General features: G+C 52.7%; 2 protein-coding genes across 4 annotated transcripts in view; both read left to right on the forward strand.

Moving 5' to 3' along the window:
- LOC121000939 overlaps positions 1–24,937 on the forward strand; it is a 30,244-nt gene that overhangs the window by 2,811 nt on the left and 2,496 nt on the right. The window contains exons 2-17 of the mRNA XM_040431756.1: positions 1,683–1,730; positions 1,951–2,057; positions 2,702–2,829; positions 6,014–6,144; positions 6,684–6,824; positions 14,131–14,515; positions 14,613–14,684; positions 15,645–15,708; positions 17,104–17,276; positions 17,455–17,697; positions 17,769–17,867; positions 18,810–19,003; positions 19,087–19,261; positions 19,503–19,659; positions 20,349–20,502; positions 20,675–20,786. Coding sequence (XP_040287690.1) covers positions 1,707–1,730; positions 1,951–2,057; positions 2,702–2,829; positions 6,014–6,144; positions 6,684–6,824; positions 14,131–14,515; positions 14,613–14,684; positions 15,645–15,708; positions 17,104–17,276; positions 17,455–17,697; positions 17,769–17,867; positions 18,810–19,003; positions 19,087–19,261; positions 19,503–19,659; positions 20,349–20,502; positions 20,675–20,786 — 2,359 coding nt within the window. The 5' untranslated portion in view covers positions 1,683–1,706. The remainder of the gene's footprint in view (positions 1–1,682; positions 1,731–1,950; positions 2,058–2,701; positions 2,830–6,013; positions 6,145–6,683; positions 6,825–14,130; positions 14,516–14,612; positions 14,685–15,644; positions 15,709–17,103; positions 17,277–17,454; positions 17,698–17,768; positions 17,868–18,809; positions 19,004–19,086; positions 19,262–19,502; positions 19,660–20,348; positions 20,503–20,674; positions 20,787–24,937) is intronic.
- LOC121000940 lies at positions 2,838–6,058 on the forward strand. Of its 3 annotated transcripts, none has more exons than XM_040431759.1 (2): positions 2,838–4,181; positions 5,935–6,057. In XM_040431759.1, exons 1-2 carry the CDS (start codon positions 3,083–3,085, stop codon positions 5,961–5,963), a joined length of 1,128 nt encoding a protein of 375 aa, XP_040287693.1. In that variant the 5' UTR covers positions 2,838–3,082; the 3' UTR covers positions 5,964–6,057. The 3 variants fall into 3 exon arrangements, with proteins under 3 accessions (XP_040287693.1, XP_040287691.1, XP_040287694.1); XM_040431757.1 differs by having other exon boundaries at positions 2,839–4,186; positions 5,940–6,058; XM_040431760.1 differs by lacking the exon at positions 5,935–6,057 and having other exon boundaries at positions 2,840–4,034; positions 4,068–4,104.

The raw sequence follows: 24,937 nt of genomic DNA on the forward strand, positions 1-24,937 counted from the left end.
GACTGCAGAGTGTGAGACAGTAGAGTATACAGCGAGACTGCAGAGTGTGAGTCAGTGGTGTATACAGAGGAGACTGCAGAGTGTGAGACAGTACAGTATACAGAGGAGACTGCAGAGTGTGAGACAGTGGTGTATACAGAGGAGACTGCAGAGTGTGAGACAGTGGTGTATACAGAGGAGACTGCAGAGTGTGAGACAGTACAGTATACAGAGGAGACTGCAGAGTGTGAGACAGTACAGTATACAGAGGAGACTGCAGAGTGTGAGACAGTGCAGTATACAGAGGAGACTGCAGTGTGAGACAGTACAGTATACAGAGGAGACTGCAGAGTGTGAGACAGTGCAGTATACAGAGGAGACTGCAGAGTGTGAGACAGAGGAGACTGCAGAGTGTGAGACAGTATACAGAGGAGACTGCAGAGTGTGAGACAGTACAGTATACAGAGGAGACTGCAGAGTGTGAGACAGTGCAGTATACAGAGGAGACTGCAGAGTGTGAGACAGTGCAGTATACAGAGGAGACTGCAGAGTGTGAGACAGTGGAGACTGCAGAGTGTGAGACAGTATACAGAGGAGACTGCAGAGTGTGAGAAAGTGCAGTATACAGAGGAGACTGCAGAGTGTGAGACAGTGCAGTATACAGAGGAGACTGCAGAGTGTGAGACAGTGCAGTATACAGAGGAGACTGCAGAGTGTGAGACAGTGGAGACTGCAGAGTGTGAGACAGTATACAGAGGAGACTGCAGAGTGTGAGAAAGTGCAGTATACAGAGGAGACTGCAGAGTGTGAGACAGTGCAGTATACAGAGGAGACTGCAGAGTGTGAGACAGTGCAGTATACAGAGGAGACTGCAGAGTGTGAGACAGTGGTGTATACAGAGGAGACTGCAGAGTATGAGACAGTATACAGAGGAGACTGCAGAGTGTGAGACAGTACAGTATACAGAGGAGACTGCATGGCGCCGGCCTCCTGTGTGCCTTAGCCTCCCTCTGCATGGCGCCGCCCTCCTGTGTTCTGTAGCCTCCCTCTGCATGGCGCCGGCCTCCTGTGTGCCTTAGCCTCCCCCTGCACGGCGCCGCCCTCCTGTGTTCTGTAGCCTCCCCCCGCACGGCGCCGGCCTCCTGTGTTCTGTAGCCTCCCCCCGCACGGCTCCGGCCTCCTGTGTTCTGTAGCCTCCCCCCGCACGGCGCCGGCCTCCTGTGTGCTGTAGCCTCCCCCCGCACGGCGCCGGCCTCCTGTGTGCTGTAGCCTCCCTCTCACGGCGCCGGCCTCCTGTGTGCTGTAGCCTCCCTCTGCACGGCGCCGGCCTCCTGTGTGCTGTAGCCTCCCTCTGCACGGCGCCGGCCTCCTGTGTGCTGTAGCCTCCCTCTGCACGGCGCCGGCCTCCTGTGTGCTGTAGCCTCCCTCTGCACGGCGCCGCCCTCCTGTGTGCTGTAGCCTCCCTCTGCACGGCGCCGCCCTCCTGTGTTCTGTAGCCTCCCTCTGCACGGCGCTGGCCTCCTGTGTGCTATAGCCTCCCTCTGCACGGCGCCGGCCTCCTGTGTGCTGTAGCCTCCCTCTGCACGGCCTCCTGTGTTCTGTAGCCTCCCTCTGCACGGCGCCGGCCTCCTGTGTGCTGTAGCCTCCCTCTGCACGGCCTCCTGTGTTCTGTGAAGAGACTGATGATTTCTCTTATTTTCTAGGTATCGTTCCTGAATCTTGTGGCAATGGAGGAGTCTACAAGAAGTGGGGTGAGGGGTGACCTCATATTATGCCGCTCAGTCACATGACCCCCAGTTTACCGGAATGTCCTGTCATCCGGATGCTCTTGTTGTATGACCTGTAGATGATGACCCCCACTAAGCAGGATTGTACCGTCATCCGGAATACGTCTGTGTATTTTATATACGTGATATTCTCGGGGTGACTGGTTGCCGGGGGATGGGTGCATTCACTCTTCTTTTCTTTCAGACGATCGGTGAGCTCCTCCTGGCACTCTATGAGATGGGCTTCGATGAGTCTCAGGTTCAGGCCGCGCTCCGGGCCGGATGCTTCAGGGTGCAGGACGCAGCAGAGTGGTGAGTGACGCCTGCAGGGGGCGGACTGTACGGTGCGGTAGACAAGAGAGTCTGGGTCTGGTCAGTGACCTGCGGTACACACAGCGCAACGTGGGGCCGTCTCGTGCAGCTGGCGCGTCGCCTGCCGGGCCGTCTCGTGCAGCTGGCGCGTCGCCTGCCGGGCCGTCTCGTGCAGCTGGCGCGTCGCCTGCCGGGCCGTCTCGTGCAGCTGGCGCGTCGCCTGCCGGGCCGTCTCGTGCAGCTGGCGCGTCGCCTGCCGGGCCGTCTCGTGCAGCTGGCGCGTCGCCTGCCGGGCCGTCTCGTGCAGCTGGCGCGTCGCCTGCCGGGCCGTCTCGTGCAGCTGGCGCGTCGCCTGCCGGGCCGTCTCGTGCAGCTGGCGCGTCGCCTGCCGGGCCGTCTCGTGCAGCTGGCGCGTCGCCTGCCGGGCCGTCTCGTGCAGCTGGCGCGTCGCCTGCCGGGCCGTCTCGTGCAGCTGGCGCGTCGCCTGCCGGGCCGTCTGGCTGATGACAATTATCTATTGTGAGGGGGTGAAGATAGGCTCACAGCTCCTCTTGTATCTACCCCTGTGGGGCCCCTGCAGGGTCCCTTTATAGGGTTATCAGTGTGCAGCACTGTCATGGAACGTGGTGTCTTTTGTGTTGCAGGATCCTGCAAGGCGGTCAGCCCCGGGGAACGCTCCTCGCCCAGCAGACAGCAGAGCCAGGAGCCGTGGCCGCCTTTAATCCCCCCTTAGAAGGAGGAGGGGAGATATCCCAGGAGTCCTCCTCCTCAGGTCAGACCACATGATGTCCCCTCCAGACCGCAATCATTCATTCCCTCCAAATGTAATCAGAGAGCGTGGCTGCGTGTCCAGCATGTGTGAGTCTATGTCCTGAGGGAGCGCCAGAGAGCCTGGGAGTTGTCCTCACCATGAGCAGAATCTACTCCTAAACCTGAAGAAGAGGGAAAAGAAAGTTCACTGGCTAATTATCCGTGCGGCTGGCCATTGTGTCTTGATCCACTGTGAATAACCGGGCACACAAATAATGGCTGGTCTAGGATGTGTGGTGTCGGTGGGTGACCCGGCTGGTCTAGGATGTGTGGAGTCGGTGAGTGACCCGGCTGGTCTAGGATGTGTGGAGTCGGTGAGTGACCCGGCTGGTCTAGGATGTGTGGAGTCGGTGAGTGACCCGGCTGGTCTAGGATGTGTGGAGTCGGTGAGTGACCCGGCTGGTCTAGGATGTGTGGAGTCGGTGAGTGACCCGGCTGGTCTAGGATGTGTGGAGTCGGTGAGTGACCCGGCTGGTCTAGGATGTGTGGAGTCGGTGAGTGACCCGGCTGGTCTAGGATGTGTGGAGTCGGTGAGTGACCCGGCTGGTCTAGGATGTGTGGAGTCGGTGAGTGACCCGGCTGGTCTAGGATGTGTGGAGTCGGTGAGTGACCCGGCTGGTCTAGGATGTGTGGAGTCGGTGAGTGACCCGGCTGGTCTAGGATGTGTGGAGTCGGTGAGTGACCCGGCTGGTCTAGGATGTGTGGAGTCGGTGAGTGACCCGGCTGGTCTAGGATGTGTGGAGTCGGTGAGTGACCCGGCTGGTCTAGGATGTGTGGAGTCGGTGAGTGACCCGGCTGGTCTAGGATGTGTGGAGTCGGTGAGTGACCCGGCTGGTCTAGGATGTGTGGAGTCGGTGAGTGACCCGGCTGGTCTAGGATGTGTGGAGTCGGTGAGTGACCCGGCTGGTCTAGGATGTGTGGAGTCGGTGAGTGACCCGGCTGGTCTAGGATGTGTGGAGTCGGTGAGTGACCCGGCTGGTCTAGGATGTGTGGAGTCGGTGAGTGACCCGGCTGGTCTAGGATGTGTGGAGTCGGTGAGTGACCCGGCTGGTCTAGGATGTGTGGAGTCGGTGAGTGACCCGGCTGGTCTAGGATGTGTGGAGTCGGTGAGTGACCCGGCTGGTCTAGGATGTGTGGAGTCGGTGAGTGACCCGGCTGGTCTAGGATGTGTGGTGTCGGTGAGTGATCCGGCTGGTCTAGGATGTGTGGAGTCGGTGAGTGACCCGGCTGGTCTAGGATGTGTGGTGTCGGTGAGTGATGTGGCAAGTTTAGGATGTGTTGGTTGGAGGTCGTGTGTTCTCGTTCCCTCAGTTTGTCGTTGTGGCGAAACCAACCTCGCCACTGGGTTTTGGAGGGGCCTGGCTACCAGCCTCTTGCCCCAGGATTATGGGCCCTCTCATCAGCCAGGCTTCCTTTGTTCACAAAGGACTTGTACTAACTTGAACCCCTGGTCTAATTCGTGCCATTTTGGGATGTTAAATGACTATGTGTATTGAAAAGGGTGGGACATTGTATACGCTGAGTAGTGAGGTCTGTTCCATTGTCTCTCTGTGTGTATTGGCGATGTCCTTTGTCCTGAGAGATAATTGAATTACGTCTCGGTTGTCTCCAGGACAGAGGACATTGTGTATTCTCCTGCCTGTGATGATTGCATCAACCCAGTGTGAGGTAATTGGATCACAGGCAGAGGGGAGGATTTTGTGTGGGAGTGTCTGAGTGTATTGTACGTGGTTATTGGCTGTTTTTACAAAACCCTGTGGGTGGTAACCTTGTTGGAAAATGTGTATAAATCAATGCTTGTGTTTTCAAATAAAGAGTTCCTGTTTTACCCTTTATCATGTTGAGGCTGGTGTTTGGGTAACTGATCGACACTGGGGATTGCTATACGCTGAAGATTTGCTATACTCCCCTGGCATAATTACTAGCTCTTGTAAGAGCTGTTCCTGCTCTCTGGATTTAGGAGAGGTTCACCCACGGGAGCCTGGAGCCTTGTCGTAGGTCCAGGGTGGGTAGGAGACGATGAGACCTCAACCAAGCTTAGGCGGTTTGTGGGGTCTGCAGCGCTTACGGTGTCAAGTGGAGTGCTTGAAGTCCTCGGGAAGCACTAGGAGCTTGAAGTCCCCGGTCGGGGTGCCAGGAGATCCGTTACAATGGTGGCAAGCAGTGAGAGGAGAAGCAGCTCGGAGACACCGTTCGTGGATTTACAAAATTGAGGGCAACACTAAATGTAACGGATCTCTTAGCACCCCGACCGGGTACCTCCGTCGATAGATGCTCCTAGTGCTTTCCGAGGACTCCAAGCACTCCACTTGACACCGTAAGCACTGCAGACCCCACGAACCGCCGAAGCTTGGTGGAGGTCTCATCGTCTCCTACCCACCCTGGACCTACGACAAGGCTCCAGGCTCCAGTGGGTGAACCTCTCATAAATCCAGAGAGCAGGAACAGCTCTTACAAGAGCTAGTAGTTATAGCCAGGGGAGTATAGCAAATCTTCAGCGTATAGAAATCCCCAGTGTCGATCAGTTACCCAAACACCAGCCTCAACATGATAAAGGGTAAAACAGGAACTCTTTATTTGAACACACAAGCATTGATTTATACACATTTTCCAACAAGGTTACCACCCGCAGGGTTTTGTAAAAACAGCCAATAACCACGTACAATACACTCAGACACTCCCACACAAAATCCTCCCCTCTGCCTGTGATCCAATTACCTCACACTGGGTTGATGCAATCATCACAGGCAGGAGAATACACAATATCCTCTGTCCTGGATACAACCGAGAAGTAATTCAATTATCTCTCAGGACAAAGGACATCGCCAATACACACAGAGAGACAGTGGAACAGACCTCACTACTCAGCGTATACAATGTCCCACCCTTTTCAATACACATAGTCATTTAACATCCCAAAATGGCACGAATTAGACCAGGGGTTCAAGCTAGTCCAAGTCCTTTGTGAACAAAGGAAGCCTGGCTGATGAGAGGGCCCATAATCCTGAGGCAAGAGGATGGTAGCCAGGCCCCTCCAAAACCCAGTGGCGAGGTTGGTTTCGCCACAGTCGTACATTAGTAAACGCTTTTTCATGATGGTAGGGATGCCACTCCCCACACCCGCTGACGTCATCCATCTCCTCCAGGATCCCCATCATCTCCAGAGCTCCAGCCACTACCCAGCTCCCGGCGCATGGAGCAGAGGAGAGAGTATGAGGAGAGGCACAGTGCCAGCCTGGCGCGAGAGGTGATGGAGGAAAAACGCACCAAGAAGAAGGTGAGATGAAGGAAATGACCTGTGACACGGACATGCCCTCATCGCTGCCCCCTGCTGGTCTACAGCATGCTGTGATGTAGTGTTTGCACCAGTCAGACAATGATGGTGGCTCGGCTCATCCTGTGATTGGAGTATAACTGAATGGTGCTCTGGGTACAACTGCAACATACGTCATGATGTAATGACTGCAGATCTAGAGGTGACAAGAGTATACTTTATGTAACAGCAGAATTGTGACTGCAGCTCTGGAGGTGGCTGGAGTATAAGTCCTAATGTAGCAGCACTAAAGGTAACAGGAGCATCAGTCATCATATAGCAGCAGAATTGTGACTGCAGCTCTGGGGGGGTGTAAGTCATCGTGTACTAGCAGAATTGTGACTGCAGCTCTGGGGGGGTATAAGTCATCGTGTACTAGCAGACATGATGGATAAGACAAGGAGTCGTGCTGAGTTTTCTGGGCAGGAAATTAACCCCCTCAGTGCCTCTCGGCAGTGTGGGATATCTGGGGAGTTTCTCATCATGTGATCCTCATTTCGCAGGATCGGGATCTTGTGCTTCGGCGTATTGCAGAGGACCGGCAGATGCAACAGGACAAAATGGCGCCAGCAGTGAGTGAGCAGCAAGAGACCCAAGGACCCCTAACCGCCCGCCCAGCCGCCCACAATCACTGTGCCCTCATGGTAAGTGCAGGCAGCGCTGAGGGACATTATATAGTGTGTGCCCCCCCTGTATGATGGAGTGTGCCCCCCCTGTATGATGAATAGAGTGTGCCCCCCCTGTATGATGGAGTGTGCCCCCCCTGTATGATGGAGTGTGCCCCCCCTGTATGATGGAGTGTGCCCCCCCCTGTATGATGGAGTGTGCCCCCCCCTGTATGATGGAGTGTGCCCCCCCCTGTATGATGGAGTGTGCCCCCCCCTGTATGATGGAGTGTGCCCCCCCCTGTATGATGGAGTGTGCCCCCCCCTGTATGATGGAGTGTGCCCCCCCCCTGTATGATGGAGTGTGCCCCCCCCTGTATGATGGAGTGTGCCCCCCCCTGTATGATGGAGTGTGCCCCCCCCTGTATGATGAATAGAGTGTGCCCCCCCCTGTATGATGAATAGAGTGTGCCCCCCCCTGTATGATGAATAGAGTGTGCCCCCCCCCTGTATGATGAATAGAGTGTGCCCCCCCCTGTATGATGAATAGAGTGTGCCCCCCCCTGTATGATGAATAGAGTGTGCCCCCCCCTGTATGATGAATAGAGTGTGCCCCCCCCTGTATGATGAATAGAGTGTGCCCCCCCCTGTATGATGAATAGAGTGTGCCCCCCCCTGTATGATGAATAGAGTGTGCCCCCCCCTGTATGATGAATAGAGTGTGCCCCCCCCTGTATGATGAATAGAGTGTGCCCCCCCCTGTATGATGAATAGAGTGTGCCCCCCCCTGTATGATGAATAGAGTGTGCCCCCCCCTGTATGATGAATAGAGTGTGCCCCCCCCTGTATGATGAATAGAGTGTGCCCCCCCCTGTATGATGAATAGAGTGTGCCCCCCCTGTATGATGAATAGAGTGTGCCCCCCCCTGTATGATGAATAGAGTGTGCCCCCCCCTGTATGATGAATAGAGTGTGCCCCCCCCTGTATGATGAATAGAGTGTGCCCCCCCCTGTATGATGAATAGAGTGTGCCCCCCCCTGTATGATGAATAGAGTGTGCCCCCCCCTGTATGATGAATAGAGTGTGCCCCCCCCTGTATGATGAATAGAGTGTGCCCCCCCTGTATGATGAATAGAGTGTGCCCCCCCTGTATGATGAATATAGTGTGTGCCCCCCCTGTATGATGAATATAGAGTGTGCCCCCCCTGTATGATGAATATAGTGTGTGCCCCCCCTGTATGATGAATATAGTGTGTGCCCCCCCTGTATGATGAATATAGTGTGTGCCCCCCCTGTATGATGAATATAGTGTGTGCCCCCCCTGTATGATGAATATAGTGTGTGCCCCCCCTGTATGGTGAATATAGTGTGTGCCCCCCCTGTATGATGAATATAGTGTGTGCCCCCCCTGTATGATGAATATAGTGTGGGCCCCCCCTGTATGATGAATATAGTGTGTGCCCCCCCTGTATGATGAATATAGTGTGTGCCCCCCCTGTATGATGAATATAGTGTGTGCCCCCCCTGTATGATGAATATAGTGTGTGCCCCCCCCTGTATGATGAATATAGTGTGTGCCCCCCCTGTATGATGAATATAGTGTGTGCCCCCCCCTGTATGATGAATGGAGTGAGTGTGTGTGTGTGTGTGTGTATATATATACATACACACTGCTCAAAAAAATAAAGGGAACACTTAAACAACACAATGTAACTCCAAGTCAATCACTTCTGTGAAATCAAACTGTCCACTTAGGAAGCAACACTGAGTGACAATCAATTTCACATGCTGTTGTGCAAATGGGATAGACAACAGGTGGAAATTATAGGCAATTAGCAAGACACCCCCAATAAAGGAGTGGTTCTGCAGGTGGTGATCACAGACCACTTCTCAGTTCCTATGCTTCCTGGCTGATGTTTTGGTCACTTTTGAATGCTGGCAGTGCTTTCACTCTAGTGGTAGCATGAGACGGAGTCTACAACCCACACAAGTGGCTCAGGTAGTGCAGCTTATCCAGGATGGCACATCAATGCGAGCTGTGGCAAGAAGGTTTGTTGTGTCTGTCAGCGTAGTGTCCAGAGCATGGAGGCGCTACCAGGAGACAGGCCAGTACATCAGGAGACGTGGAGGAGGCCGTAGGAGGGCAACAACCCAGCAGCAGGACCGCTACCTCCGCCTTTGTGCAAGGAGGAACAGGAGGAGCACTGCCAGAGCCCTGCAAAATGACCTCCAGCAGGCCACAAATGTGCATGTGTCTGCTCAAACGGTCAGAAACAGACTCCATGAGGGCCCGACGTCCACAGGTGGGGGTTGTGCTTACAGCCCAACACCGTGCAGGACGTTTGGCATTTGCCAGAGAACACCAAGATTGGCAAATTCGCCACTGGCGCCTTGTGCTCTTCACAGATGAAAGCAGGTTCACACTGAGCACATGTGACAGACGTGACAGAGTCTGGAGACGCCGTGGAGAACGTTCTGCTGCCTGCAACATCCTCCAGCATGACCGGTTTGGCATTGGGTCAGTAATGGTGTGGGGTGGCATTACTTTGGAGGGCCGCACAGTCCTCCATGTGCTCGCCATAGGTAGCCTGACTGCCATTAGGTACCGAGATGAGATCCTCAGACCCCTTGTGAGACCATATGCTGGTGCGGTTGGCCCTGGGTTCCTCCTAATGCAAGACAATGCTAGACCTCATGTGGCTGGAGTGTGTCAGCAGTTCCTGCAAGACGAAGGCATTGATGCTATGGACTGGCCCGCCCGTTCCCCAGACCTGAATCCAATTGAGCACATCTGGGACATCATGTCTCGCTCTATCCACCAACGTCACGTTGCACCACAGACTGTCCAGGAGTTGGCAGATGCTTTAGTCCAGGTCTGGGAGGAGATCCCTCAGGAGACCGTCCGCCACCTCATCAGGAGCATGCACAGGCGTTGTAGGGAGGTCATACAGGCACGTGGAGGCCACACACACTACTGAGCCTCATTCTGACTTGTTTTAAGGACATTAAATCAAAGTTGGATCAGCCTGTAGTGTGTTTTTCCACTTTAATTTTGAGGGCGACTCCATATCCAGACCTCCATGGGTTAAAAAATGTGATTTCCATTTTTTATTTTTTTTTGTGATTTTGTTGTCAGCGCATTCAACTATGTAAAGAACAAAGTATTTCAGAAGAATATTTAATTAACTCAGATCTAGGATGTGTTATTTTTGTGTTCCCTTTATTTTTTCGAGCAGTGTATATACCCTTGATCCCAAACCCCCGGCACTCCTCTGTAAATGGTGACTTCTTCACACTTGTCACAGCCACGTTTCAGTCTCCTCCCGTCCCTTTCTCCAGACTGCGTATATTTATATATCCCATAATTAATCAATTAATGACCAATATCCCAATAAAACAATCCATGATTTGTATTCGGTGTCGACATGATTGTAATCAAATCCAGTTCATATTCGTGCACTCATGTATATATCTACTATATAAAGCTGAGTGTGTGTATGTCCGCTAAAGGAATCCGCACCGTCACATTTACAATCACGGAATTTGGCACACAGGTACATCAGGTGTCCGGGAAAGTTTCAGACCGGGTCTCAGCTCTCTAGGACGTACCGTTCCTGAGATATTCCCAAAAAAAGCAAATATAGCACATGCATTAGCCAGTAGAAGCCTGGTCACATGACCCTTATCAGCCAACAGAAGCTCTCCACATACACACGCCCCTCTCACTCTGCAGCCAACCAAGATTGAAAGAATGAAGGTAAAAATCTACTTCTGTCAGCTGCAGGGGTCTGATGGCGGGTGACCTTCTCCCTGCAGCTCACACTCAGACAGCAGCACTGTGCTGCCGTCTAAGAGCGAGCTGTTCAAAAGGACAGGGGTACTGTGAAGATGGAGGAGGTAGGACACGTGGCACAGTGGGTTCCCACTCACTGGTTTGTGACTGGTTCCGGGAGGAGACTGAAATGTTGCTGTGACACGTGTTTTTTTACCATTTACAGAGGAGTGCTGTGGATTTCTTGTGTGTGAATATATAATGGTCCTGTAGAATAAAGAGAGACAGATGGATATTAGATAGAGACATAGATATGAGATACAGTGGCTTACAGGGGTTTGGCCACTTGGTCACAGTGCTGTTACAGTTAAAGAGGACCTTTCACCGATTATTACCCTATGAACTAAGTATACAGACATGTGGAGCGGCGCCCGGGGATCTCACTGCACTTACTATTATTCCCGGGCGCCGCTCCGTTCTCCCGCTATGCCCTCCGGTATCTCCGTTCCCTTAGTTATAGTAGGCGGAGTCTGCCCTAGCGCTGGCCAATCACATTGCAGAGCTCACAGCCTGGGAGAAAATAACCTCCCAGGCTGTGAGCTCTGCGCTACGATTGGCCAGCGCTAGAGCAGAACAAGGGCAGACTCCGCCTACCATAACTTAGGGACTGGAATCTCCGCCTACTATAACTTAGTGAGCGGAGATACCGGAGGGCATAGCAGGAGAACGGAGCGGCGCCCGGGGATAATAGTAAGTGCAGTGAGATCCCCGGGCGCCGCTCTACATATCTGTATAGTTAGTTCATAGGGTAAGAATCGGTGAAAGGTCCTCTTTAAGCAAGGTGAAGATAAAATTATCTCCAAAAGCCATAAAGTCACAGATGACTTGTTCCCTTTGTATTTTAAGCAAAAACAATTTTTTTAAATTTTTATTTTATATTTTCAAAATAACAAAAAAGGAAAAGGGCCCAAAGCAAAGGTTTGGGCCCCCAGCATGGTTAGTACCTACTTGTGCCCCCTTTGGCAGGTATCACAGCTTGTAAATTCTTTTTGTAGCCGCCAAGAGTCTTTCACTTCTTGTTTTGGGAATTTTCTCCATTCCTCCTTGCAGACGTCTTATAGTTCTGTGAGGTTCCTTGGCCATCTTGCAGGTTCTGCTCTTTTGAGGGATTTTCGTCCATTCCTCCTGCAGTGGCCGGGTTTGGGGTGGCCCCAAGGCTACGCTGGGTTCCCCGGACACCGTCGAGGTGTCACCATGTGTTGCTGCTCTCCGGAAGGGATATTAAGGTGTGGTGCAACCCAATGGGAAATACTTTCAGAGAGTCAGGGTCTGCAGTAACCAGGGGGCTTCTTAATTGGAGGAATTCAGGTACAAAACAGTACAGGCTCGGCATTGTGTTGGCTTCTCCAGTCTCCTCCCTGGCAGAAGAAGAGTTTGATGCTGAGGAAAGGCCTGAGCTAGCTGTCCCCCTCTCAGAAGGCTGCGTCAAGGGCCCACGGTCTGTAGCTCAGTAATCCGGGTGGCTCCTTGGTCTCAGGGCTGGTGATCCAGGATCTGTGTCTCAGCATCCCCATCTCAGCGTCTTCTTCTGGTCACTCAGTAGTCTGTCAGAGTCTCCTCTTCCAAGCACTGGTCCCTAACTGCAGCACACGAGGGGCTCTGACTGCTCTCCTTATATGCAGTTTTTACTAGACTAGAACCTTCTATTGGGAGGGGTGGAGTGGAGAAAATCAGCACAAACAGATACAATGTTACACTTTCCGTCTGGTATAGACTTACATTAGAACTTCAATGATACTCAATAGCAGTGACACAGCAGGTTTTCCAGACAAAAACAAGTCTCCAGACATAACAACAGAGATAAACCAGACATTTAAAAGGTCAGACTGTCTGCTTTTTGGTGGTAAACAAGTCTGGGTTTTTCCCTCCAAAACATGCTCTTCTTTAAACCCTATGGCAGCTGTGGAAAATTACCAGCTTTTCAAAGTCCTAACAGTCTCTCAGTATCCATTAACCCTTTCCACAGAGCCATGTAAATACAGTGATAATGAACACGCTATATATCACAACATTATAAAATGCAGGTACACAGTGTTAACCCTTTCAAGAGAAATAAAGTAAGAAGTTTTAACTTTGCATAGGGGGTATAAGCAAATGTCAAAGTACTCCCTGCTCTAGGGCACTACACTCCTTGCAGACGTCTTCCAGTTTTGAGGTTCCTTGGCCATCTTTCATGCTCTGCTCTTTTGAGGGATTTTCCGCCATACTTCCTTGCAGATGTCTTCCAGTTCTGTGGGATTCCAGGGCCGTCTTGGATGTTCTGCTCTTTTGAGGGATTTTCCTCTATTCCACCTTGCAGACGTCTTCCAGTTCTGTGAGGTTCCTGGGCTATCTTGCATGCTCTGCTCTTTTTAAGGTCTATCCACAGATTTTCAATAATGTTCAGATCAGGGGACTGAGGGCCACGGTAAAACCTTCAGCAGATCAGGGGACTGTGAGGGCCACGGTAAAACCTTTCTTCCCTCTACACGTTAAATATTGGCTGCAACACAATGACACCCCCCCCCCCCCCCCCATGATTAATGTTTAAAGGGGTGTTCTTCTCATGAAATTCTGGGCCCTTTTTTCTCCACACATACCTTTTTGCTCGTTGTGGCCACAGAGCTTTATTTTACCCTCATCCGTCCTCAGGACTTCCAGAACACATCAGGCTTATTTAGATGTTCTTTTGTTGAATATTGTGGTGAGGACGCAGGAGAGGTTTTATTCTGATGACTCTTCTATGAAGTCCATATAGAACAATGTCCCACAACTTCAGCGTCTGCTAAATCTTCCTGAAGGTCTTTTGCAGTCTAGAGCAGTTCTGATTTGCCTTTCTAACAATCCTACCAGCAGCTGTCTCTGACATTTTTCTTGGTCTCCCAGACCTTCTCTTCACCTCCGCTGTTCTTGTTAAAGGGGTTGTCCAAGTTATTTTTATTGATAACTTATCCTCAAGGTCATCAATATCAGATCGGTAGGGGTCTGACACCCCTGCTGATCAGCTGGTTGAAGAGAAAGCACTCGCCATGCCAGCGCTGTCTTGCAGTCGTCTTCTAGCTCTGTGAGATTCCTGGGCCGTCTTCCAGGCTCTGCTCTTTTAAGGGATTCTCCTCCATTCCTCCTTAGTCGTTTTCCAGTTCTGTGAGATTCCTGGGCCATCTTGCATGTTCTGCTCTTTTGATGGATTTTCATCCATACTTCCTTGCAGACGTCTTCCAGTTCTGTGAGATTCCTTGGCCGTCTTGCATGCTCCGCTCTTTTGAGAGATTCTCCTCCATTCCTCCTTGCAGACGTCTTCCAGTTCTCTGAGATTCCTGGGTCATCTTGCAGGTCTTTTGAGGTCTATCCACAGTTTTTCATTGATGATCAGGTCAGTTGTCATGTATGACGGGTCATGTATGATGTCAGTTGCCATGTATGGCGAGTCACGTATGATGTGTCAGTGGTCATGTATGACGAGTCATGTATAAGAGCATGTATTACGAGTCACTTATGATGTGTTGTGGTTATGTCACACTGTTCCTCTGCAGGTGCGTCTTCCCTCCGGACAGTCGGTGCGGCTGCGTCTGCCGGGTGACTCTCGGCTGCAGAGCGTATGTGATCATGTGCACGCTCTGCAGCCGGCGCTGGCTCCCTGCCGCTTGTTGCAGACGTTTCCCACCAGACACTTTACAGAGCAGGACCTACCCCGCAGCCTCCAGGAGCTGGGACTGACCCCCAATGCCACCCTGTGTGTGCACCCCGGGAACCCACCCACCCCAGAGCCCCCTGAGTCTTCCCTGCAGCCCCCCATGTGTGAAGCAGATGAGCTGATGATGCAAGGAGAGCGACTGCGACCCATCCTCCGCTCCCCGGCCCACTCTGTGGCCCATGACGTCCACATGAGGACAGAACCCGCGCTGCAGCATTGCTGGGGTATGTATGCTATGAAGGGAGGGTGGGCATCTGGAGGGGAGTATATGTCCTCCGAATGTACCTACTTACCAGAGATGTCTACCCTCTTCATCCTCAGGGCGCGGGCATCGCTTGGTGCCGGAGGAGGAGAGTGGAGCTGAGGAAGAAGAGGGAGGAGCAGGTAATGAAGGTGGGTGTTTTATAGCAGCTTACAGATTTAGGTCCCCCCCCCCCCCGGCTCGGCGGCATACAGGGTCGTGAGCAGTGCCTGTGTCTCGTCTAGTTGCCTCTAGTCAGGGCCCCCTAGAATACATAGCTTAAATAGCACTTCCTTCAAGCGTCTGAAATCCAAAGAAGGACCCCAATCGCCATGGCCGTTCATACCTTGAGGGTCCAGCTATTCACTCCGCTTCATGTGCAAATGTAATGTTGTCAACCCTCCCGCCAGAGATATCCCAGCTAACCTCAGTGTATTGGCAGTGCCGCCATATCAGTCCCTCAGGAGGACTCGATGGAGGACAACCTTCTGCTGCCCCCACTGACCTCACCAACATAGGGCGGATAGTTTGTCCTACGTGACAGACATAACAAGGACAAAAATATCAGAAACGACAAATGTCCAACATGTCCTGAAATGGTAGACTGAGGTCTCGTGCCCTCCGTCCTTCAGGACGTAGAACGGCCGCCATGAGTCCTATGACTGCGGTGTAATCTACACACGGGAGATCGCTGACAACGCTCCGCTGGACTTCCATGTTTCTTGATGTCACACAATGAAGGACACGTGACGCGGCGCGCGCTGCAGTTTTCCATACACGCATGGTGACTGCGGTTTACTGGTGTGACCGCAAGAGGCACCGCCATCCTGACTGTTGTGTAAATACGTAGAGATGTCCGTGCTATATACAGATGACCGTGCTATATACAGGTGTTGCGCAGGGGAAGGCGGCGCCATGTGCAAGTGTCACGCAGGGGGAGGCGGCGGTATGTGCAAATGTTGTGCAGGGGATGCGCCGCTATGTGCCGGTGTCGCGGAGGGGGGGGGATGGTGCTATGTACAGATGTCACGCAGGGGGAGACACCAGCAGGGGGCGGATATGAAGGAATAAGCAGCAGTTTTTAACCCGTTGTATCCGTCCTCCCCATTCAGGTGTGCAGGATGATGGTGTGAGCGCAGAGTCGCACCAGTGGCCAATGAACGGCGTCAGACTCCGGTGAGTGTGGTGTAATGGGGGCATATAATAGAGGGAGACCCAGTATATAGTACAATGGGGTGATGTATAGTACAATGGGGTGATGTATAGTACAATGGGGTGATGTATAGTATAATGGGATGATGTATAATATAATGGGGTGATGTATAGTATAATGGGGTGATGTATAATATAATGGGGTGATGTATAGTATAATGGGATGATGTATAGTATAATGGGGTGATGTATAATATAATGGGGTGATGTATAGTATAATGGGATGATGTATAGTACAATGGGGTGATGTATAATATAATGGGGTGATGTATAGTATAATGGGGTGATGTATAGTACAATGGGGTGATGTATAGTATAATGGGGTGATGTATAGTACAATGGGGTGATGTATAGTATAATGGGTTGATGTATAGTATAATGGGGTGATGTATAGTACAATGGGGTGATGTATAGTATAATGGGTTGATGTATAGTATAATGGGGTGATGTATAGTACAATGGGATGATGTATAATATAATGGGGTGATGTATAGTATAATGGGGTGATGTATAGTATAATGGGGTGATGTATAGTATAATGGGGTGATGTATAGTATAATGGGGTGATGTATAGTATAATGGGGTGATGTATAGTATAATGGGTTGATGTATAGTATAATGGGGTGATGTATAGTACAATGGGATGATGTATAATATAATGGGGTGATGTATAGTATAATGGGGTGATGTATAGTATAATGGGGTGATGTATAGTATAATGGGGTGATGTATAGTATAATGGGATGATGTATAGTATAATGGGGTGATGTATAGTACAATGGGGTGATGTATAGTACAATGGGGTGATGTATAATACAATGGGGTGATGTATAGTATAATGGGGTGATGTATAGTATAATGGGGTGATGTATAGTATAATGGGGTGATGTATAGTATAATGGGATGATGTATAATATAATGTCGGAAATTCAAGATAAACCACGGCACTCAAGTTCTGTGGCATGAAATTCTTATTTTGTTCTCTTTTTTTTATCATCCATCCAGAAGAGATGACGTCAGGTCACTGGCCAACGTTCCGGTCCAACCTAGACCTTGTTCACGGCCTTAGACATTACAGATGGTAGTGTCCGCGATCTGGGCCGTGAACAAGGTCTAGGTTGGACCGGAACGTTGGCCAGTGACCTGACGTTATCTCTTCTGGATGGATGATAAAAAAAAGAGAACAAAATAAGAATTTCATGCCACAGAACTTGAGTGCCGTGGTTTATCTTGAATTTCCGACATTGTAAAGTACCACTGAGCCCCACCCTAGAGGTGTGCCGTTCAACGCCCTCGTCTAACATATATAATAGGGTGACATATAATAGGGTGATATCCGATGCCCTATGTGTCTCTCAGGCTGTCGCATGACGATGGCTCCTCCCTTCATCCTCCACGTGTCATGGCGAGGGCGGCTGCGGAGATGCGTCAGGAGAGCGTGGAGAGGCCAGAGCCCCCGAGGATCTCCAGGACGTCGGCGGTGCCCACACTGAGGAGCCTGACGCTGCGCCGGGCAATGCCCGTCATCACTGGCAAGTCTGCTGTCATGTCCACCATCTCACAGCCGGTAACACCAGTGTACTGACCGAGCCCCAGACATGACGGGGTTAATATCTCACCCACATGTGGTGGGATATGTCACGTGTATACTGACGTGTGGTGGGATATGACACGTGTATGTGGCACTGATCACGCCCCCTCTCTCCACAGCCCCCAGCATGCAGTACCCCGGCTCTCTGTCTGGGCTCACCCCGGATCTGGCGGAGATGATAATTGATTACATGATTAAAGAGCAGCTTCTGCGTCCCAGGATCCTGGAGCTGTTTGCCGGCTGCCCGGTCGGCAGGATCACGCTGAGCTGCTACCCCTACTGCACCAATGACCTGATCCGACAGCTGCGAGGCTTCCCGGGCCTGCGCCGCCTGAGTCTGAGCTCCTCCGGGCTGATCACAGGTAGGGATCGCTGCACCCTACGTCACGTCTCGTCAGCAGCCACATCCTGACGCCCTGCTCTCTCCCCTCAGATCAGGGGCTCAGCGTGGTCCAGAAACTGCAGAAGTTACAGCACCTGAACCTCAGTGCCTGCCGGAACCTGACTGAGTCCTGCCTGCTCCACCTCCGAGGTGACCGCACGCTGTCCTGTGTCCAGTATGTGTGTGTGCCCCATACATGTATGGCATGTGTCGGTACCTTCAGTATGATTGTGCGTGTCGCTGAGGTACACAGGTGTGCAGTGGCTGCGCGTGGGATTATCTTCCACTGTCTGGCTCTAGTTTCTTTAGTGCTTTCCATTTCAGCAGAACACCCTGGTTAAGTATCATAGTGTCAGCGTTCCTCTCCCGGTTACTCGGTCATTATTGTACTCTGTCCGATTCCTGTCTCTCTGTCATCGTTGTGCTCGGTCCGGTTCCTCTCTCTGTCATTGTTGTGCTCGGTCTGGTTCCTCTCTTTGTCATCGTTGCGCTCGGTCTGGTTCCTCTCTCTGTCATCACTGCGCTCGGTCTGGTTCCTCTCTCTGTCATCACTGCGCTCGGTCTGGTTCCTCTCTCTGTCATCACTGCGCTCGGTCTGGTTCCTCTCTCTGTCATCACTGCGCTCGGTCTGGTTCCTCTCTCTGTCATCACTGCGCTCGGTCTGGTTCCTCTCTCTGTCATCACTGCGCTCGGTCTGGTTCCTCTCTCTGTCATCACTGCGCTCGGTCTGGTTCCTCTCTCTGTCATCACTGCGCTCGGTCTGGTTCCTCTCTCTGTCATCACTGCGCTCGGTCTGGTTCCTCTCTCTGTCATCACTGCGCTCGGTCTGGTTCCTCTCTCTGTCATCACTGCGCTCGGTCTGGTTCCTCTCTCTGTCATCACTGCGCTCGGTCTGGTTCCTCTCTCTGTCATCACTGCGCTCGGTCTGGTTCCTCTCTCTGTCATCACTGCGCTCGGTCTGGTTCCTCTCTCTGTCATCACTGCGCTCGGTCTGGTTCCTCTCTCTCTCATCGTTGTGCTTTGTCTGGCTCCCCTGACTTCAATACTTTGTGTTCTGATCACTTCTGGATTTCCGTGTCTCTGTCTCTGCAGGTTTGAAGCATTTGTCCCACCTTGTCCTGGATCAGACCAAGGTCAGCGATGGCGGAATGTGTGACTTCCTGCTGAACACAGACTCTTCACTCACCCACCTGAGTGTCAATCAGACGGCGATCACTGAGCGCACACTCAGCATTCTGGTGCAGCGGAGCCCGGAGCTGAGAGTGCTGAGTGTGAAACACACCCAGGTGGGCATCATCACATTGGGTCTGGGGGATGCGTCCTGTGTCGGGATGTCTTCATGACTCTGGTTATCTTGTCTGTCTCTTAGGTCTCTGACATCTCCCCATTGTGTGGTCTGAAGCATCTGACGACTCTCCATTTAGACAGTACCCGTGTGACTGAGGAGTCACTCCAGACCGTCTCTTCCCTGCCGGCACTCTCCACACTCACACTTTCAGGGGTGCAGTCTCTGAGCTCCAATCGGGTGTTGGAGCTTCTATCTGGTGAGTCCAGGAGTGTCGCTCAGGGATGTCTCTCGCCGGTGTCTGTCACTCTGTGGTGTCCCTCGCTTGTGATAGTTCTTCTTTTTCAGTGCTGTCTCACTCATAGGTTTCATTCATCAGTGTCTGTCGCTCAGTCGTCTCTTTCTTTCTGTGATGTCTCTCTGTTAGGGATATGTCTCTCACTCTGGGATGTCTCTCCTGCGGTGATGTCTCCATTGTTATTTCCTCTATTTTGCCACAGGTCTGTCTCTAACGCGCCTTCTGCTTCCTGGGAGACACAGCCTTTCTGATGTGGGGCTTTCACATCTGTCTCGTCTGTGTGGTCTCTTAGAATTAGACCTAACGGATCACACCCAGATCACAGACCATGGTGTGCAGCACATCTCGCAGCTCACAAGGTGAGACCGCTCCATCCCCACACATCAGCAGAGTGTTAGGGGTCATGGGGGGAGGGGGCTGTTGGGGGTCATGGGGGGAGGGGGCTGTTGGGGGTCATGGGGGGAGGGGGCTGTTGGGGGTCATGGGGGGGAGGGGGCTGTTGGGGGTCATGGGGGGGAGGGGGCTGTTGGGGGTCATGGGGGGGGAGGGGGCTGTTGGGGGTCATGGGGGGGGAGGGGGCTGTTGGGGGTCATGGGGGGGGAGGGGGCTGTTGGGGGTCATGGGTGGGGAGGGGGCTGTTGGGGGTCATGGGGGGGGAGGGGGCTGTTGGGGGTCATGGGGGGAGGGGGCTGTTGGGGGTCATGGGGGGAGGGGGCTGTTGGGGGTCATGGGGGGAGGGGGCTGTTGGGGGTCACGGGGGGAGGGGGCTGTTGGGGGTCACGGGGGAGGGGGCTGTTGGGGGTCACGGGGGAGGGGTTTATTAGGAGTCATGTGGGAGGAGGCTATGAGGGTTCATGTGGGAGGGGGCTATGAGGGTTCATGTGGGAGGGGGCTATGAGGGTTCATGTGGGAGGAGACTATGAGGGTTCATGTGGGAGGAGACTATGAGGGGTCATGTAGGAGTGGACTATTAGGGGATTATTAGGGGTCATGTGGGGTGCTGCAGTGGTGACGGGAGCGCCTCTTATGTGTGTTTTTGGTTCTCCAGGTTGCGTGTCTTGTCCCTGTGTAACACGTCGGTGTCGGACTCTGGACTGCGCCACCTGCAGGGACTGAAGCTGTTGGAGGAGTTAAGTCTGGACCGGACTAAAGTGACGAGCAGAGGGGTGTCCCAGTGCATCCCCCACCTCCCGCACCTCCAGGTTTCTTCAGCTGTCCTGGGCCCCTGTGATCCATGTGTAGAATGGGGGGGATGGGCTGAATGTTAAATTCTCACATCCTTGATGGGCTCCTCCCTAATAATGTGACCGGGGGAGGGGTGCCCCCAGTTATCTCCTGTGTTTAGTCACTGAATTGCGCTCTTCTCTTGGGCAGGTCCTCGGATTGGCGGACACCGGGGTTGGTGACAATGTCTTGAAGCTCGGAGTCCAGAACTGCAAGAACCTCGTGAAAGTCAATTTAAGTCGCACGCGAGTCACCAACAAGGGTGAGTGGAGGCGGGGCTTGAGGGGAGGGGAACTGATGTTTATAATCGGGGGAGGGGCCCTGTGTGACGGTCGGAAGAGGGATGGGGAGGGGCTCAGTGATATGGGGAGGGGCTCTGTTATGGTGAGGGGTCGGGGAGGGACTCTGTGATGTTATGGTCGGGGAGGGGTTCTCTGATGTTCATGGTTATGACAAGGCTCCAGGCTCCAGTGGGTGAACCTCTCCTAAAACCAGAGAGCAGGAACAGCTCTTACAAGAGCTAGTAGTAAAGCCAGGGGAGTATAGCAAATCTCCCAGTGTATAGCAATCCCCCGCGTCGATCAGTTACCCAAACACCAGCCTCAACATGATGAAAGATAAAACAGGAACTCTTTATTGAGGGCTACCCGCCCGTATTTATGCAGGTCCCCATCTGGTGGACACGCCCCTAGGGGACCAGAAGGAAGACTGACACAGAACAGACACGTAGCACTCAGGATACACAGACACAACACATCCCCACAATGCATCATGGTTTCCTCCTCTCTGCCCTGGAGACACCCGAGGAGCAATTCAATTATCTCTCAGGACAAAGGGAAATCACCAATACACATGTGGGAACAACAGGACAGGAATCACCACCCAAACACACAATGTCACACCCCCACAGCAAACACAGACATTTAACATATTCCCAGATAGCTCAAGTCTGAGTGCATATCATTAGGTGAATGGCACTCAGAATACACAAATACAATACAATTAGCTATCTGGGTGCCCTCACATAACAAAATACAATTGCAAAGACAGATTTAAGCTGTGCGGCCGGTCTGTCTGCTCCTTTAAAGTTAGTATGGGCCATAATCCTGAGGCAAGAGGCTGATAGCCAGGCCTCTCCAAAACCCAGGGGCGAGGTTGGTTTCGCCACACATCTCCCCCTCCCAGGGAAGACTAACCAGATACCTGACCTCACGGTCAGTACCTGAGTTAGTCTGGCAGTCCAACCACAACCCAATACTGGACCTGTTGAATTTTGGGGCCTGGCTCTGTTCTGTATGAGGGGGCATCTGCTACTCCTTGCTTCCTTGTTGCTCTCTAGCTTGGAGCTGTAGGTACTTGGTGGGCAGAGGCCGACTGCGCTCTGCCCCGATGCCAGCTCTTCCGCTGGGGTAGCCTGTGGGAAGTCCAGCTCTGGAGAAGAGGATAGGGGAGGGCAGAGGCCGACTGCGCTCTGCCCAGATGCCAGCGCTTCCGCTGGGGTAGCCTGTAGAAAGTCAGCATCTGGAGAAGAGGATAGAGGAGGGCAGAGGCTGACTGCGCTCTGCCCAGATGCCAGCTCTTCTGCTGGGGTAGCCTGTGGGGAGTCGGGCTCTGGATAAGAGGATAGGGGAGGGCAGAGGCTGACTGCGCTCTGCCCAGATGCCAGCTCTTCTACTGGGATGTGGTCAGGGAATCCTATCCCCAGGACCTTGTTGCAGATCGGCTGTGGAGAGGAGGAATCGCTTACCACCTCCTCCTCCTCCTGGCATTCCTGCAGGGTTGGTGGGGGATCTGAACCGGCCGTCCAGCATCTCTGTAGGACCGGTGGAGAGACCTCGGTCCCATCTCCACCTGCCATCAGGAGGTCTTCCCAGAACCAGTCGATGAAGTTCCCTACTTTGGGAGTTGGTAGGGAAGCAGGGGGTATCGCCGGCAAGTCTTCCCAGTTGTAGTGGGGCAGATCTGGCTCTGCTTGTCGAGTAAGTTGGGGATGAATGGAGCTGAGCAGGTGTTGGTAGGTCTGCTCCAGCTCCCACTCCCTTGTTACCAGGTGGGTCATGTCTTTGCTCACCTCCCTTCCGTCAGCATAAACATGCATGCCCATCCGGTAGTCGTAGATATCCCAAAACCTAGACTCCTCCGTGCTGCCAAGATCAATGTCCTCCTCCAAGGCATCCCATAGTAACCCCGGTCCATCAAAATCCTCACCCTCGGGTCTGTCGTGCTCAGCCATCCAGGGGGAATGTTGAATAACATGCTACCTTAGGGCCTGGTAAGCGTCCTCTAGCCAAAGCTCCTTACATACCAGGTTCTGGAGCTCTGTTACCCAGTCATCCAGGGGCTGCTCTCCCAAGAGACCCATCCGCATCGCCACACGCTTCTGTAGCCGCTGCTCATAACTGGGGAGACTCTCACCTCGCCGCCGCTGGGCATTTTCCAGGGCCTCATACCAGACTTCCTTTCTGTCTGCATCCCTGTAGTCTGCGGCTGCCTCCTCCTCCTCGTCATAGAATGCTGTCCGAAGACTAGCCGATTCCATCCTGCTGTAGCCAGGGGCGCTGTACGGATACTAGCGTTGCCCTCAATTTAGTAAATCCACGAACGGTGTCTCCGAGCTGCTTCTCCTCACACTAGGACGCCATCCCACTGCTTGCCACCAAATGTAACTGAACTCCTAACACCCCAACCGGGTACCTCCGTTGATAGTTGCTCCTAGTGCTTTCCGAGGTCTCCAAGCACTCCACTTGACACCGTACGCACTGCAGACCCCACGAACCGCCGAAGCTTGGTTGAGGTCTCACCGTCTCCTACCCACCCTAGACCTACGACAAGGCTCCAGGCTCCAGTGGGTGAACCTCTCCTAAAACCAGAGAGCAGGAACAGCTCTTAAAAGAGCTAGTAGTTATAGCCAGGGGAGTGTAGCAAATCTCCCAGCGTATAGCAATCCCCCGCGTCTATCAGTTACCCAAACATCAGCCTCAACATGATGAAGGATAAAACAGGCACACTTTATTGTGGGCTACCCGCCCGTATTTATGCAGGTCCCCATCTGGTGGACACGCCCCTAGGGGACAAGAATGAAGACTGTGACACAGGACAGACATGTAGCACTCAGGATACACAGACACAACACATCCCCACAATGCATCATGGTTTCCTCCTCTCTGCCCTGGAGACACCCGAGGAGTAATCCAATTATCTCTCAGGACAAAGGGAAATCGCCAATACACATGTGGAGACAACCGGACAGAAATCACCACCCAAACACACAATGTCACAACCCCACAGCAAACACAGACATTTAACATAGTATCACGGTCGGCGTGACTATCACATACGTGACGCAGAGGGAGGGAACAAGGAAGGCCCTGCCCAAGTGAGAGGGAAGGTGGTGACCCCTGACTCACCTAGCGGCTGGCACCTGGCTGCCCTGACGTCCCTAGACAGGTTCCTCACCCGTACGCCGATCACGTGCCTAAAGCCCTGGCTTTCCCTAAGCTGAGCCCTAGATAGTGAACAGGGCGGTGGGAACACTAGTCCGCACCACTAGCTCTAAAGGAAAACACCAAGGGAAGGACAGACAATACAAACTCAACATATAATCCCGGGTGGGCGACAACAGGAGACAACAATAAGCCCAACAGGGATCCGGAGGGTAGCACACAGGAACAACAACCAGGATTAACCACTCCAGTGGGTCAGTATAGATGTCCAGGCAGGAAGCTCTATAACTGGCAACTAGAGAAGTGTGAGGGGAGAATATAAGGAGTTTGGGAGTGGCAGACAAGAAACAGCTGAGGAGGAGAAGCTACGGATCCCTGATTGAGACAAAAAGGATAGCAAGGCAAACACAGAAAACAATCACTAAGAAACAACGTGATCTTTAGATATAGAGCGCGCAGCCACCCGCTGCGACCTCCTGACCCCGGGTATAACGGAGTCAGACGTGGCTCTTGATACCCTCGTGACACATAGCCCCAAATAGCTCAAGTCTGAGTGCATATCATTAGGTGAATGGCACTCAGACTACACAAATACAATAAAATTAGCTATCTGGGTCCCCTCACATAACAAAATACAATTGCAAAGACAGATTTAAGCTGTGCGGCCGGTCTGTCTGCTCCTTTAAAGTTAGTATGGGCCATAATCCTGGGGCAAGAGGCTGGTAGCCAGGCCTCTCCAAAACCCAGTGGCGAGGTTGGTTTCGCCACAATCAATCAGCGAGGACATCCACATCTTCATGGAATTGATTGATTAGCAATGTCAGAAGGTGATGGCGGGGGAGTCAGGACAGAAGGTGGTGGTGGGGGAGGCGGGACAGAGGGTGGAGGGTAGGGGAGGCGGGACAGAAGGTGAAGGGTAGGGGAGGCGGGACAGAAGGTGGCGGCTGGGGAGGCGGGACAGAAGGTGGCG

Source organism: Bufo bufo, chromosome 5 (assembly GCF_905171765.1).
Source record: "Bufo bufo chromosome 5, aBufBuf1.1, whole genome shotgun sequence".
Classification (NCBI taxonomy): Eukaryota; Metazoa; Chordata; class Amphibia; order Anura; family Bufonidae; genus Bufo; species Bufo bufo.

What these genes read in the sequence shown, in the direction of transcription:
- LOC121000940 (XM_040431759.1), top strand. Translation starts at nt 3,083, where the DNA reads ATGGCTGGTCTAGGATGTGTGGTGTCGGTGGGTGACCCGGCTGGTCTA. An exon ending in TGTTCTCGTTCCCTCAGTTT is followed by an intron (nt 4,182 to 5,934) that starts GTCGTTGTGGCG and finishes GGTTTCGCCACA; the next exon opens with GTCGTACATTAGTAAACGCT.